This window comes from Rhineura floridana, chromosome 8 (assembly GCF_030035675.1).
Source record: "Rhineura floridana isolate rRhiFlo1 chromosome 8, rRhiFlo1.hap2, whole genome shotgun sequence".
In the NCBI taxonomy this organism is placed as follows: Eukaryota; Metazoa; Chordata; class Lepidosauria; order Squamata; family Rhineuridae; genus Rhineura; species Rhineura floridana.
Genome location: NC_084487.1, coordinates 111,826,606 through 111,842,516, shown reverse-complemented (window position 1 = coordinate 111,842,516; position 15,911 = coordinate 111,826,606). Strand labels below are relative to the sequence as shown.

At 41.2% G+C, this 15,911-nt stretch overlaps 1 protein-coding gene across 5 annotated transcripts in view; it reads right to left on the bottom strand.

Moving 5' to 3' along the window:
* Positions 1-15,911, bottom strand: part of SLC26A5 (solute carrier family 26 member 5) — a 41,714-nt gene that overhangs the window by 2,948 nt on the left and 22,855 nt on the right. For all 5 annotated transcript variants that reach the window (XM_061640450.1, XM_061640453.1, XM_061640449.1 and 2 more), the window contains 12 exons: positions 13,265-13,417; positions 13,018-13,100; positions 12,780-12,927; positions 12,068-12,181; positions 11,516-11,593; positions 9,460-9,555; positions 6,857-6,963; positions 5,614-5,683; positions 3,894-3,986; positions 2,789-2,899; positions 1,018-1,230; positions 370-424 (listed from right to left, as the gene is read on the bottom strand). In XM_061640450.1, the coding sequence (XP_061496434.1) occupies positions 370-424; positions 1,018-1,230; positions 2,789-2,899; positions 3,894-3,986; positions 5,614-5,683; positions 6,857-6,963; positions 9,460-9,555; positions 11,516-11,593; positions 12,068-12,181; positions 12,780-12,927; positions 13,018-13,100; positions 13,265-13,417 (1,321 nt within the window). The remainder of the gene's footprint in view (positions 1-369; positions 425-1,017; positions 1,231-2,788; positions 2,900-3,893; positions 3,987-5,613; positions 5,684-6,856; positions 6,964-9,459; positions 9,556-11,515; positions 11,594-12,067; positions 12,182-12,779; positions 12,928-13,017; positions 13,101-13,264; positions 13,418-15,911) is intronic.

Genomic DNA, 15,911 nt, shown 5'->3' with positions numbered 1-15,911 from the left:
TCAATCCCAATATCGGTCATCTCTGTTAAATACGATCATGTAATAATAGGGAGATTCTGGCTCAGACCTTAGAGAGCTGCTGCCAGTCAGACTAGACAACACAATCAAAAAAACAACAGGAAGAATTTAGCTGAACAGTTCTGCTAAAGGACTTTTAGCTGCACAATGGAACTTCCCTACCCAGTCCTCACCAGCCCCTCCCCCATAAATCTGTTCCAGGTGCTGTGTGGGGAGAGGAGAGGAGAGGGAAGTTGCAGCTAGAAGAACTTGCAGAACTGTTTACCTGTAGTTGGATACCAACCAATGAGTGCATCAAGATCAACCCACAGTCCCGCGTCCTGCCCCCCACAAACTGTCAAACAAGCTTACCATTGCAGCCAGTTATAAACAATGAAATACCAATCTCTTCATATTCTTTTATGATCTACAACAGTGCAGAAAATAACTTGCTGTTAATATTTTGCATCTGACAATTCTGATTCATTGTCATAACATATACACACATTGTTAAAGAGGCCAAGTTATTCTTCAAAAATTGAGTAGTTATACCAGAAATACTCTATAAAAGGAAGAGATTGGTGGGGGGATACGGTACTTAACAGTGCAATCGTATGTATGCCTACAGTGATGTTAAGTCCTTTTCAGTAGAATGGGAGTTACTCTCATGTTATGTGCCCAAATGGCTACAGCAGGGTTGGGGAACCAGTGGTCCTCCAGATGTTGCTGGACTACAACTCCCATCATCCTTGACTGTTAGCCACACTGGCTGCAGCCGATGGGTCTTGAAGTCTACACACCCAGTCTAGAGACAGAAAACAGCAGGAAGCTCTCCTGTGCAAGTCTCTTTGAAATGAATGTGAGCTGCACAACCTTGTACAACAGAACGTCCCATAGTCCTTGTGCCCTTAACTTGGTACCTGGCCACATGGAGCTTTGTTTTTGAAACAGCATAAGGTGTTTTGGTAAGAAGGTACCATCCAGGTGTGGGATATGGCAACAAGATAAGATATTACATACTGATTTTAGGGCTTTAACTCCAACTGAATCCACAAAATTCATGGGTGAAAAATCCAAAATGATTGAGTGAATATGAGTCATTGGCTCCATAAAACGTTTGAGTTCGTCAGGAGAGGAGTCCTGTGTAGTTGCCTCTGCTGTTGAGAATTTTCCATTGAGTGGTAGTTCATCATTCATCACTTCATGTTTCACACTATTCTCTGTATCGCTCGTCTTTGATGGATAAAGAAACACAAGACTTAAGTAAAAGTTTACTTTTTTCAGACTTCTGCATTCAGCACAGGATGTCAAACAGACTCTACGAAAAAAACCCCAACAAAAACCTAGTTCCATGTGTACACTTCTCTGTGTCAGGGTTGATTTATGTAAAATATTTATCTAGAGATTTCTCACAGAAAGATCTCTCTGTTTACATACAGATGAAGAAATGCCAAAGGACAACAATCAGCTCTACTGTATAAGCTCATATATGTCTACGCAGAGGTCCCATGGAGTTAAATGGGGCTCATTCCCTAGCGAGTGAGTAGAGGATTGCGGCCTATTCTCTTCAACTTCTTTTGTTTCTTTTTTGGGCCAATTCACTAAGTATTTTGATGTGAAAGATTAAGAGCCACCCCTACCAGTAGCTAGACTGAAGCAACCACATCAGGCAGCAGATGCTGGGGGTAGGGGGGGCACCATTCTTCCTGAGCCCACCAGCTATCCTCTCCATTGGAGGGCAAAGCTGTTTGTATGTGTCACCCCCTAAAGTAGCCTGCTTCCTTCAGGTGAGGGAGAGGACACTGTCCTATTGCGAGGGTTGAAATGAATAATTTCATTCCATTCCACCCAGCTGTTTATGTGATATTTGGGGCAGGAGAGAGGATCTTATCTTTTGTCTCAGTCTTCAAAATGTCTTGGGCTGGCCCTGGGAAGAATCACCCTCCCCTGTCTTGATATGCACAAAATTCTGTGACAGATGTAATAAAATAAAATTGCTAGTTAACCTCAATCTGAAAAGTACTAGAAAATAAGTGTAATGTTGGGATATTCTGCATGGGGCCAGTTTTACAAGACCTGGATGTCTCTTCCACCTCAAAAACACTTGCATGGATCTGCCCCATGCCATCATTCTAGAATAAACTTTTACAGACTTTGTTTCAAAAAGTCCAAATCTAAACTCTAGGATTCTACATTCATGCTTTGTTTTTGGAAGCCTCTCCTTAATGGTAAAAGCTCCTTTTGTGAAGAGCAGCAGGAGGAACGGGAATGCCAAACACACATGCTACTGATGCAACAGTTTTGCTTTGCACCAGTAGGGGAAGTAATGCTCTGGCAATCAAACAAGCAGCTAGTTTTTATCCACATCTTACTGCCTCTTAGTCTATCACAAGCACTCTCCCAAAATCACAATGGCTGAAATTTTCAGGAATATTGTCAAGGTGGACCATGGCACTCCTTCCTTTGACCCTTCTCTTAAATGAATCCCCCCTTCCTTCTTTCTTTCACATTGATAAGGGAAATGCCGACATTAATCTCAACCATAGTTAACACTAACCAGGGTTCCATTCAAACCATCGTTTTGGATCCAGAAAAGTGGGAAACCTGTTTAACATTAAGCACAGAAGCTCACATTTCAGTTAGCTGCAGTTAAAGGATGGAAGGGGGGAATTAATGCTTGAGAGAAAAGAAAGTTTGAGGAGGAAGAATGCATTCCCAAGGTTGGCTCTCAGTTTCTTAAATCACAGTTAAGGAGTCATAGTCTACATCGGCCCCTACATGTAAGGCTTACCACTTTCAGGACTGTTTTCTTCTTGTGTTCATGAAGGTACTTTAGTTGCTTGGCATGCTTTTTCTGGACTTTTTTCCTTGTGGCTAAGACTGTGCAGGGATCAACACCAGTCTTTCAAAGAAAGAAGAAAAAAATAAGAGAATCTGGAATAACCAAGCCATAGGCTTCTTTCATAATCAAATGTATTCATCTTGAAGATGCTGCAGGACTCTTTGTCCATTTTTCAAAAGGTCACCTCTCACCAGCTATCAAAATGAATAATGATAAGTAAAATGAATTCACTTGTCAAATTGGAGAATTCATTTACTCCGGAAAGCTGAATTTTAATGGAACTGTGATTTAGGATAGAGAAAAAGAGGGTTGGCCATACCAGAGGACAGGGTCTTTTTTGGGGTTAACAAAAAGGAAAGGAAAAAAGCATATTGAAACATGGAAGTTGCAGGGATGTGGATGATTGAGCATCTAACAGCAGGTGTCCCCCTACTTTTTTGGGGGGGGAGGGAAGAGATTCACCAGTACATCAACAAAGAGGGGTCTCTGTATACTCCATTGACAAGGAAGGTAACTTTTACGTGTGTTGAATTAGATTGTGTGTACATGTGGGCAAGGAACAACACTAGACACAAATTCATGCTTGAGAATGAAGCTATGTTTAAGTGGTTCAAGAATTAATCCATCAATTATTCTTAGTTAAGACTGGCTGAAGCAGAAGGCTTTCCTAACATGGCCAAGTGTGGCTTCAAGATGAAAAACATGATTAGAAGACTCATATGATGTATCTCTTGCGACAGTTTGAACAGTACTCTTGAGACTTCAGGTGAAATACTCCCTTGCCTAAGCAACAAAACAAAACAAAAATCCTCCCTGCAAGTACAAAGTTAGCATGTTGGGGAGAATGGAAGTCTAGGACCCTAGTTTTGTATGTGCAGGGATTTATTATTATTTTGGAGACATGGGAGTAGTCAAAACATGTATTTGCCTCCCACTGCGGCCTGAAGTGGCATAGTGCAGCATAGATAGTAGATACTTTTTGCAGTGTATCTATTTGTGACGTTTGGCTATTTTTCAACAGGATATAGAGTTGAAAGGAATTGCTGTTCCTCACCTTTTTCTTCAGTGCATTGATATATAACTCACTATTAGCAAAATAGAGTGAGGCATTTGCCTGGAATATTTTGATTCCGGAGCATTCTTGCACCTAAGGAAAGAAGAGAATAAAATAAAAGCAAGGACTTCTTCCTCAACTTGTTTATATTGCTGCCAAACACACTTTCATTAGAACTTATATAAACACCTACTGTTCCTCCCAAGAGTGTTCCATCATCCTAAACATACTCTATATGGTCTATATCTCACGTGTGTGTGTGTGTGTGTGGGGAGGAATTGTAAGCCAGATTTTTGTGGTGATCTTTCCCTCCCCGCTAACACACATTTTGCTCCCCTGTTTCCTGCAATGAGGGTCCATCAGCATACATGCTTATTCTCTGATCCTGCAGAAAACTCTGCAACATTTTGGCACCCCAAGCCCATCGCCTCATAAAACACAGATCTATCATTTTGGAAATAGTGACCTGGTTGACAGGAGACAGCCTCTGAATCTCAGCCGTTGTCCCTGTCCCAATGAAGGCTGACAGCCTTAAAGGTGCGTTCAGCAGTGGCTTGGGGCAGACATACATGCATTTGTAAAGGGGCAGGGGATACCATGCAGGGACGATACTACCTCAGCTTCACATAAGAAGATGTCAGTCTAAACATGCACTCACATATAACTAAGATCACAAAAACCTTACCATATCTAAAAGAAGGCATGGGTTGTGCTACCTCACAGGTTTGCCTCAGTCTGATCTGACCTTGGCTTCTGCTTCAAAATCTCTAGGATCTGCCCTTGGATGTGGATGCTGCCCAAGACTGATGTATTAGGACTGGACTAAACCACTCCAAACTGCAGGTGGAGAATGCCAGTTTTGAATGTTCCCCCACATAAAAAAATCTCCTAGCAATTAAAAACTAACACTTCAGAAAGAAAGCCTGTAACCCAGTTACTTTTCTGCTGTGATAGTTTTTCTGCTTGCAGGGAATGCAAGCGAGCATTCAACAATCTGATTTCCACCCACTTGTAGTCTGAAGTGATGCAGTCATATGAACATCAGAAGAGCCCTGCTGGATCAGACAAAAGGCCCAATGGGAAGCCTACAAGCAGGACCAGAGTGCAACAACACGCTCCAAACTTGTGATTCCCAGTGACCAATATTCAGAGACCTAATGCCTCTGACAGTAGAGGTAGAGTATAGCCGTTGTGGCCAGTTGCCACGGATAGCCTTATCCTCCACGAAGGTGTCTAATCCTCTTTTAAAGCCGTCCAAGTTGGTGGTCATTACATCTTTGTGTTTGTCACCTCAGCATTCTGCCTCCTTTTCTACTACATGTGCAGGCCAAGCTTGAAGCATGCCAGCAATCCAGACAGGGATTGCATTCTTAGGCAAGGCGGAGGAGTAGGGAGTGTGAGAAGACTCCCCACCAATAGATATACATGACTACACATGCACAGAATCTCTTCTCATCTCCGAATATGCCTCCTCACGATTCTGGTTATTTCTCCCTCTAGAAATATCCTAGCTACTGGCTCCCAACCCACAATTTCGCATTCCTGCCCAAGCTGCTCTATGAGGTGGGCTTGCATTGGTTGGAACGGATCTCAACCCTTCTCCAGGGAGGCTCGTCATGGGGTTGGCACAGGATTCAGATTCTCCTCTCCTGCACCTTAAATCAAAGAGACCACTCTCCTCCCTTCTTAAGGGGCATAAAGAGATTTCGTACCCTCTTACCTCTTCATACTCTTCTACATCACAGTAAATGTCTGTACCAGGAATCTGGCCAAGGATTCTGTACTGTGGACTGTGGAGAAAGAGTCACTGTATGAATAAGCTATAAAAGCAGTATCTGTTGGAGGCACCCACTGAGGGTTTTACCTCTCCGGTACAGGCCTGGTGCCCATTATCCAAAAATAGTGGGCGGAAAACTGAAGAGGGCTGTGGAGGGAGAGCCATTATTCAGTTTGGCCATATTTCAGAGCCTGATTTCAGCATGCATTTAAGCATACACAGACTTCCTACATTTCAAACCTACTTCTTTTTGAGGGTCAGAGTTGAGAAAGGACTTCAGTTGCAACTAAGGTCACCCAAGACAGTTTTGCTGCTTTCCCCTCACTCCACTTTTGTAGATCCTGGATTTTCTAATACAATGCATAAAAAGCTTGCTTTTACTTGCAGTATTCTGTGCGTGACTGTAGGAGGAAAGCTGCAGGAGCAATTTGCTGTTTATTGCCTCCTTCCGGTGCAAATGCTCTTCCCTTTTTTTAGGCCTTAAGGCCTGGCCTGAAGGCAAAAGTAGCCCAACAAATCTCTTTTCATGCAACGTGTCTGTGACATGATCAGGCATAAAGTGGGCTTGAGAAACTGAGCACTGTGTCTGTGGTTTTAAACAATCTAGAAAAATGTGGTGTAATGGCTGCAGCTGCTGGGTTATTGCTCCCACCTTTAGGAACCTAGGAAGCTGCCTTATACTGACTCAAACCATTAATCCATCTAAGTCAGTATTGGGTACTCTGACTGGCAGCGGCTCTCGAAGGTTTCAGACCAGGGCACATTCCCAGCCCTATCTGGGATCTTCTGCATGCAAAGCACAGGCTCTACCACTGAGCTATGGCCCTTCCCTATTGATATTTAGTTCAGCTTTTATCACTTATTTTTGATTCAGACGCACTTTGTCCCACTGTGCAAATGTTGGCTTTTTCTATGAGCTCCTATTTGCGATATACTTCCAGTTGCACAGGCAGGGGCTGATTTGGGTGGAAGAGATTCAAGGAGTTCTCTGACATACCCTACAGTACCCTAATCAATCATCTTGATTAATTACTTCACCTTCACTTTGCTTTATAGGAATAAATACATACAGAGGACAAGCAGCTCAGAAAACGGCATCCACTGAGCCCTGAGGAGTTTGTCCCATTTTCCTCCCACTACTGACAGCTACAATGTGAGGAAATAAATGTTTAAAAACAAGTCTCACCTTTGTGTTCTGTACACGATGGTGATCATTGCAAAAGTTATAGAAGTAAGCAAGCCATAGTCTAGTCCCAGAAACACCGAGGCCAGAAAAGCTACAATCCAGATAGCCTAAACAAACAAACACCCAATTAGCAATATACTGTTTCTACTGTCAAAGAGGTGCAAAGAAAATTCTGGGTAGTGCAAGGCACATACAAACACTCAGCATGACTGTCAAGAAAAGACTAACCATGTCTCATGCTCAAAATGTACTGTGTGCGCGTGTGCGTAGAGAGAGAGAAATGGTGGGAAGGAAGCAGGCCTGAACAGTTATAGTACATTCCGAACTAGTGACAGGCCAAATACAATAATGCAAACCAAGTCTGAGGGGAAACAAGGCCTTTCTTTGAAGTTCTGTTCATGTAACAGAATACACATCTATTTGTTCTTACAAAATGGGTACTCAGTATAACAAGGAAAATCTCCCACGAGTTTCTCTCTGTTTGCATTCCCTTACATAAATATAATGAAACAGAAGTGGCTATCTATACACACACACACTTACATACATATATATATATACACACACACAGGATAAACAGAAATATGGCTCTTGGCAGTTCAGCGATAGCTTATCAATGAGGGCAAGAGAACCCACTGTTTGCCAGGAGCCAAGCCTTGACATCTGTTCCTGCACAGGCGAGGGCTATGCATTCCCTACCTCTTGACGGGGAAAGGGTACTGCCACCATCACGGAGTAAAAAAAGATCAACCACAGCCAAAAGAAAAAGGATACCATGGCCACAAACACACACAAACTTGCAAAACCCTCTCTGAAGTTCCTAGAAGGAAATACAAGGTTTCCAGGGTAGCATGCCACAGTTGGAACGTCCTGAACAATGTGTGCATTAAAAAAAACCCCAATTGCCCAGGGATATCATTTGTTGTTGTTGTTGTTATGTGCCTCCAAGTTGCCTACGACTTATGGCGACCCCATGAATCAGTGACCTCCAAGAGCATCTGTCATGAACCACCCTGTTCGGATCTTGTGGTTTGCTTTATGGAATCAATCCATCTCTTGTTTGGCCTTCCTCTTTTTCTACTCCTGTTTTTCCCAGCATTATTATCGTTTCTAATGAATCATATCTTCTCATGATGTGTCCAAAGTGGGATAACCTCAGTTTCATCATTTTAGCTTCTAGTGATAGTTCTGGTTTAATTTGTTCTAACACCCAATTATTTGTCTTTTTCGCAGTCCATGGTATGCACAAAGCTCTCCTCCAACACCACATTTCAGATGAGTTGATTTTTCTCTTATCTGCTTTTTTCACTGTCCAACTTTCACATCCATACATAGAGATTGGAAATACCATGGTCTGAATGATCCTGACTTTGGTGTTCAGTGATACAACTTTGCATTTGAGGACCTTTTCTAGTTCTCTCACAGCTGCCCTTCCCAGTCCTAGCCTTCTTCTGATTACTTGACTATTGTCTCCATTTTGGTTAATGAAGGGATATCATACACATACAAAAAGGTGACATTTCACACCCACATACAATCTCCTATCAGAAACAACTGTGGCAAGTCTCAGGTGTATCATATGTGTGTTAAGCAGGGCCCCATCTCTACAGCCATCACTGTAACTGCTGCAACTGTTGGATCCCGGGGCGTGGTGGGGGCTAGGGAACTGGCTTTGGGGGCACTGCAGAGGAAAATGCAATGGGTAGGGGAAGAGTTACACCGACCCTGCTCACCAAAGTTGCCCTGCAAGGGGCAGAGTGAGGGGAGATTAAAGATCTGGCCCACCATCTACAACCCCATCCCGATCTAACCTAATAATGAGCTATGCTGCAGCTTAATCTATTATTAGCACATGAGAACAAGCAAGGTCTCCTTAGGATCCCTTTTGCCCTTGAGGTACTCCAGTTAGACATTCCTAGTGGCAAGGCAGGAGATGAAACCATCCATATTATCAAGAACACCTGGTTTGTAAGGTTAACTAAAATGGTTCTGTGGTAAGGAATTGTGGGGAAAACAACTTGTCTGAATTAAGGCCTCTGAGAGGCCATGAGACTGTCAGTTCTCACAACTGAACTCAGTTAATTAAGCAGAAGCAAGAACACTTGCTTATCAGCCTGACTGGTACCTCAAGGTCACAGGCTTGGGAAGGTTAGAGAAGCGCAGGACCATTAGGTGTGAAAGCTCCAGCAGATTTCATCATCAGAAAGCCCTCTGACTGGCTAATTAATTCCTGGCTATTGCCAGGCTTTTCCCCATAAAAATAGAACTGTGCTTCTGGGCCTTTGTCCCCAATGTTCCTTGGTGCTACCTGATGTTGGGGTTCCATCTGCTATCCAGGCTATACATCTCTGAGGAGATGTGGAACCAAGAAGTTACTCTGCTGGTTTACCTATATTTTAATGCCATAACCTTAACTAGCAGCATAAAGAGATAGTCACCATCTCTTTATGTTACTAGCTTTGGGGCCTGGAGCTTCATTCTGTGTTTGACTCTAATGGTGCAACTTTTTCTGAGTAATATAACAATGGAGGTGGAATGGTGGACTACTATATAAAAGGAAAGAAAAATTATAAATGTACTTTGATCTGCAACAGATCACTCACCAGTTCAATCTTGCTGGTCCTCCAGAAGCGAGCAATATCTCCAAACTGTTTGAACATGCCTTTAAGATTGACCATTACAATTGCTGCAAGCACAGCCTAGGAACATATTTTGAGGAGAGTTTGATTTTCTCATTTATTTATTTTGAAAAAACTGTGTTGCTTTTAAAATAAAAGCACTCCTAGGTATATATAAATAGAAGGGTCTATACAGAAGATCTATTTACATATATAACATTTAAAAAAAACAACCAAAAGTGTAGCAAGTATAAACATTCAGGCAGTCATATGTCCCTTTTGATTTTTTGCTTACCCGGATACACATTTAATCAGCAATCAGTGAATGCTTTTATGATAAACACAGGCCCAATTTCTTGTTTTTTCAAAGACTAGTAGACTTAGATCTACAGCAATTGAGAATTGATGCCAATAAATCCTGTTCTCCATTACTTTATAATAGCCCTGCTGATTATGGAATCATCATAGCAGCATATCTGTATATATTAACCATTCCAAAGTATAGGAGAGCATTCATTCTTGCTCATTTTAATGTAGTGCCATCAGCACTCTTAAAGGACGATTCAATAAGACCCCAGTTAATTAACAGATACGTCTGTGTGGAGGGAGAGCAGTAAAATCTATCGAACACGTTCTTCTACACGGTACCCTGTGTAGTGAATGTAAAGGATGGTTAATTCTCCCCTTATTAACAGCTTTTCTAGGAAGATCTCTTAAATTCAGTACTGTTTTATTTACTTTAAGGGATGTGTCATCTTTCATTATTGAAAGGGTTGCAAGGTTTTTTCTGACCTTGATGCAGATCAGAAAAAACAAACACCCCATTGGTTTCTTGAGCAAAGGAACTGTATAATTTGCACTTGGTTTTTAATTGTTGTATTACCTATATTTGTATTGAATTTTGCTGGTCTTTGATCACAATAAATGATAAACATAAGCAGCTTCCCCCCCCCAGTGCCTATAGCTGGCAGCCTTCCTGGCTGGCCCATTTAAAAAGAAATATTTTGCCTTCCAAGGGTGCAATTCAGCATAAGTTACAGCAAATATATAAAAAATACTAATTTCCAAGTCCTTTGTCAAATCTTTGATAAATTTGTCCCAAATGCTTCGCCCTCACCTCCAGCTAACCAAGCAAATGAACACCTACTCTTACTTAGCTAGCTACTATCAGATGCAAAAGTTTCATTTTCCTATCTTGTCACTCTGTTTCATTTCTTTATTTCCAGTTAAATTAATAAGGCAACTGCCTCCCCCCCTGCAGTAAAACTAATCTAATCTTCATTTGGGATCTCACCATACATGTTTCCAATCTCCTTACCTCACCAGGTGAACAGGTGCCCTGCTTCAGAAAGATAATATTTTTATTTGGCTAAAATAGTATCTCAATAGCCTAGTAGCTTGTGCAAGATAAATATGTCAGCGCATGTGTCCAGTGGATCAAACTCAGACTTCTCACTTGTACTTCATACAACCCTAGACCTGAAAACAAGGCCTCCACTAATAATTGGTAGGTTCTGTCCTACCAATTTGGGAATTGGTACTTGGGAATCACTGGTTGAAAGAAAAAAAAGGAGGCCAAATGGTAACACATACAATGTGCTGGACTCCTACACATGTGCAATGTGAAGCTCAAGGTTCCAGAGTTAAATAGTATTTAATTCCTTGCAGGCTGACAGGCATGGAGACTAAAGACAAAACAAGTTAAGAGGAGCTATTGTAGGCGACCAAGAACCAAATGAGACTTGCACGGGAATTCAGACCAGAAAGCCTTTCCTCCCGTTGTGAATATCCAGGAGGGGCATTAGAAAAAGCTGATGCCATCTGCTGAGCACCAGCACATACGAACAGAACAAACCCAAATATCCAGCGATTACCATAGCTGTTAAATCACCCTGCCATGAGCTTACTGCTGCAGCACAGAACATTCAATCTTCTTACAGCTCTAAACATTACAGATTGGGCAAAGGTTTAACAAAAAGAGTTTTATTTCTTCTTATGTACCAATTTAGACCTGAATAAAAATATATAAAAGATCACTTACCTGTGGCAGTGGTTCAAAGAGGTAACCAATGGCAACAATGACCAGGAAAACCATGACTGAGGACAGAGTACCAGCAACCTAAACACAAGATGTACAAAGTGACACTTCTGAAGAATTGTGCCTATAGTTTTTTAAAGGCATTTTCACCAATAACTGAATTATCCACATATTTCTCCTTTTCCTATCTACTTGCTTGTCTGCTTAAATCTGTTTAAGCACACACTCTTTGAGGTCTTAAGTAGCAACACTCACAAAAAGAGGCATCCAAACCAGATTTACATACACTGCATGGTATATAGAGAGGAACCAGCACAGAGTAGTGTGGACTTTGATATTGTTAGGCCAGGGAGATCTCAGTTCAGATGCTCACAGGATGACCTTTGGGGTACTCTCTCTTATTTATTCGTTACATTTCTATCCCACCCTTCCTCCCCAAAGAGCCCAGGGCGGCATGTGCCCTAAGCTACCCCAAAAAAGTGAGGATAAAATGGATCATGCCAAGGTGCATGGCCCTGAGCTCCCTTCAGAAAGGACAAGGGTTTATACACATACCTGAGTCTTTCCCCCAGTGCCCTCCTGGACGAGGCTCCGAGACATTGAGCAAGTAATAGCAAAGGTCTGGAAAAAGGATCCCGCAGAATTACATATGCCCAACGCAATGAGTTCCTGCAAACGTGGAAAAACAGGAGAATAAAAATGATCAAACTGAATATTGTCAAAGGAATGCCAAGGATGATGCTTACACATGTGATAAGAAGCTACTTTTCAACTAACTGGGGCGGGGCAGGGTGGGGACTACATAAAGATATCCAAGCACTAAATTTTACAGAATGGAAAACAACGTTATGAATTGTGTTTAAGTTCATAAGCACAAAACCAAAATTTCAAAATCTTTATAAAGCTGAGGAAAAGCATGCATCACGTTGTGGAACTTGCAAGTCAGATCCTATGTTGCTTTTAAATTGACTTGATAGATGGTGGTGCAGAGTGCAAACAATTTTTTCTAATGAAAGCAACTTCTCTTGCCAACTCATAGGTTTCCTTCCGATAGGATATAACCCCAGTGCAGATGTAATGTTTCCACCCTAACCATGGTTAGCAAATCACGTAATGTAATGTTACATCTGTACTGGGCCATATAAAACATAGGCAGGCTATTTTTCAGATAATAAGTCTTTAGCAACTAAAGCTTTTGGGAAGATTCCCCCCAATTTCAACAGGCTTCTGACCAGATAGCGAGAGGCATATTTTACATTCAGATTACCTGATTTCCATCAATTGTATAACCATGCTTAAGAGCAAAGATTTTTGCCATTGAGATTGTCATGGAAAATCCAACAAGTGCTATTGCAATTGCATCCACAAAGACAGCTCGAATAAGGCTGATATCAGGTACTTGTGGAGGACGTAATCTGCAAGTGATTAAAAAGAGGACAATATAATCTACGGGCTGTATTAAACTATATAGTGGTAAGAAGAGACATTTAATTCCTTGTCCGTACCCTGTGGGGATATTGCCAACAACATCCACGCCATAAGTCTTTGACAGATTCATTCCAGCTGAAACACCAGTTCCAATTACCACCTTTAAAAAGGGAGCACACAAAACAAGAGGCAACTTGGTTATAATAAGAAAACCTCAGAAGCTAATCTGAGAAGGAGATCTGTTTGTAGTCTGCACAGCGAAGGGGATTTCGACCAACTCTTAAGACAACATATTCAAGACATTCCTTCTTACCCCAAGCTTACCACAATGATCTCCATAGGGATAGGCACTGGCAGCTTCTTCTTTAAGCGGTCATTGATTTCTTTACCACTCAGCAACAAAACCATGCAAATTAGTCCAACGACTAAAGCTGCTATGTTGGTTTTTGGGATATTTGAAAACACAGCAATTAAACTCTGAAAGACAACGAAATGTGGAACTTTATTCACAGGTGATGTGGTCAAAGAAGAAGCAGAAGTGAATATTTATGTGGGAATATGGTACAGTAGGGCCCCGCTTTGCGGTGTTCCACTAATACGGCAGCTTTCAATTAGAGTAAGGCCCCACTCATACGGCGCTTGTTCCGCTTTTACGGCATTTTTCGGGTGTTGGGCACCATTCTATTGAATCAGTTCCGCTTTTTGGCGTGTTTTGCTTTTAGGCAGGGGTCTGGAATGTAACCCGCCATATGAGTGGGGCCCTACTGTACTGGATGCAAAACAGAGCACCCTGAAAACCTCAATGGTCATTTTCCTTTTTTAAAAGGGAAGTTGCTATCTATTATGGGTGTTAATATAGGCTTGCAAGAAAGTGAAATCTTAGAGGCTAAAGAGGGCTAAGTGGGATTTTCAGGGGTAGTGGTAGTGGAGGTTTCATAGAATCTTCCCATGAAGAGCAAAAGCAGAATAAATTATGTGGAAAGAGCAAATACATTCAGCTTTTTAAAATTTATATAATGTATTCAAATCACAGGATTTATTTAGCTCCTAGAACTCAAGATTTCCTTGGTAATGATTTTTAATTCCGAAGTGCACACAGTCCTTGTAATAGCCTACCTCAAAGTTTCCAAATGGATAGCAACATTAAAGATAAATTACACAAATGTATTGATTTGTATCAATGTTAATCACCAACATTAGAAATAGAAGAGAGCTAGTGGTAGCTCAGAGATGCAAATCTGGCTAAAACATTGTATATCTTACTGTACATTGTACAGTAGCGGAAGCAGCAGCATGTACAATCCTGCTGTACACAGGAGCAATCCCAGAATTTACTGAGGCCATGCCAGGTTTTACCCGATGGACAAAATTAACCACGAACCCTCAACTAAGTTGTATTTAAAAACTTCAATTAAACATATTTAGTACAGACAAAACACTGGTGGCAAACAAAACATTATAATTAATGTATACTTTATCATGATTTCAAACCTTTTCAAGCAAATCAGATCTGTTTAAAAGAACACAAACATATCTATAGTAGGGAGTTACCAACGGGCCTTCATGGTTACCATAGCAACAAATTCATTGTTGATTAAGCAACAGTGATCTTGCCTAGCAGTTGGACAGAGGGCTGCAGGAGAAATGCATGCAGAGTATGATATAGTAAATGTGCCCAATATCAAAATATCCGGCCAAAGGTTTTTTTGTTGTTGGTCTTCAGTATTTAGGGTTGCCATATTGCCCGGATAGCCGGGTTTTACCCGGATTCTATGCATGCCACCCGGCACCCGGCTAGTCCCTTACGTGGCCCGGATTCTCAGCTTTAATTAAAAAAAAAAGTTTCTAGGTGGGCCGGTTCTCAAGATATACATAAAAACGTCAGCCACCCCCCTCGACTGTTAAATCTTTCTTTAAACAGTACTGTACTATAGCACTTTGTAGCTTTAACCCCGCCCGTTCAGCATTGCAGCCAATCAGGGATTGTGTTTCAGTTTCATTCACCTGAGGCAGTGTCTAAAAACAAAATGGTGGTTTCACCCCCCCCCCCGTTTATCTGAAAATCTCATAAATTGGGTAAGTATATACATTTCTGTTTTTTTTCCTCTTGTGTGCAGGAGTCAGAGCTTGGGCAGTGTTTTGAAAACCTTCCCAATACTTGCTTTTTGTAAAAGCAATGCTAATCCCATATGCCCAAAGTAAATCCCATTGAATTCAATAGGATTTACTTTGAGTAGACATGGTTATGAATGTGCTGAAAATCAATGGGACTTTGGAGTGAATGTAAAAAAGAATTGTGTTTGTGTTCTAACTCTTTCTGTCTCCAGTCCAATTTTAAAGCAAGTAGGCAGGGCTTACTTAGGTATTACAGTTTTTATTCTGTAGGAAAGTAATACTGATTTTTTTAAAACGAATACTGATTTTTCTGCGATGACCAACTGGTTTGACAATAAACTATTATATGGGCTGTATGTATTTATACATCTGCAGTGTGTGCGTGTGCGTGTATGGAGTCTTTCCAACACCCCTGTGAGGTAGGGTTGGAAACCAAGGCAGCTCACAACAAGAAATAAAGCCACTTAAAATCCAATAACCATAAAACAAGTATAAACAGTTGCAAAACAGCGTAAAGTGGCATGATTCGGAATTTTGGGTTGTGTGAATGAAGTTGCTTATCACTTGAGGTTGCAGTTCTGTCCCTGTTTGAGTAAGCCCCACTGAATACGCTGGGACTTGCTTCTGAATAAATAAACCTAGGATTGCACTATAAATATCTTTACAGTTTATGTAAATAATAAATATATTTGATAGTCATGCTTATATACATATTTCTTCATTTATCATATTTTTGTTTTTTGGTTAGGAATCCTGACTGGTTGTGAGATGCTTAGTTTTTTGCCTTACTCATAGGAATCTTGTTGTGGTTGGTATGGTATTACATTTAGGAAAGTGTTACTGCCTTTTGTGTTGT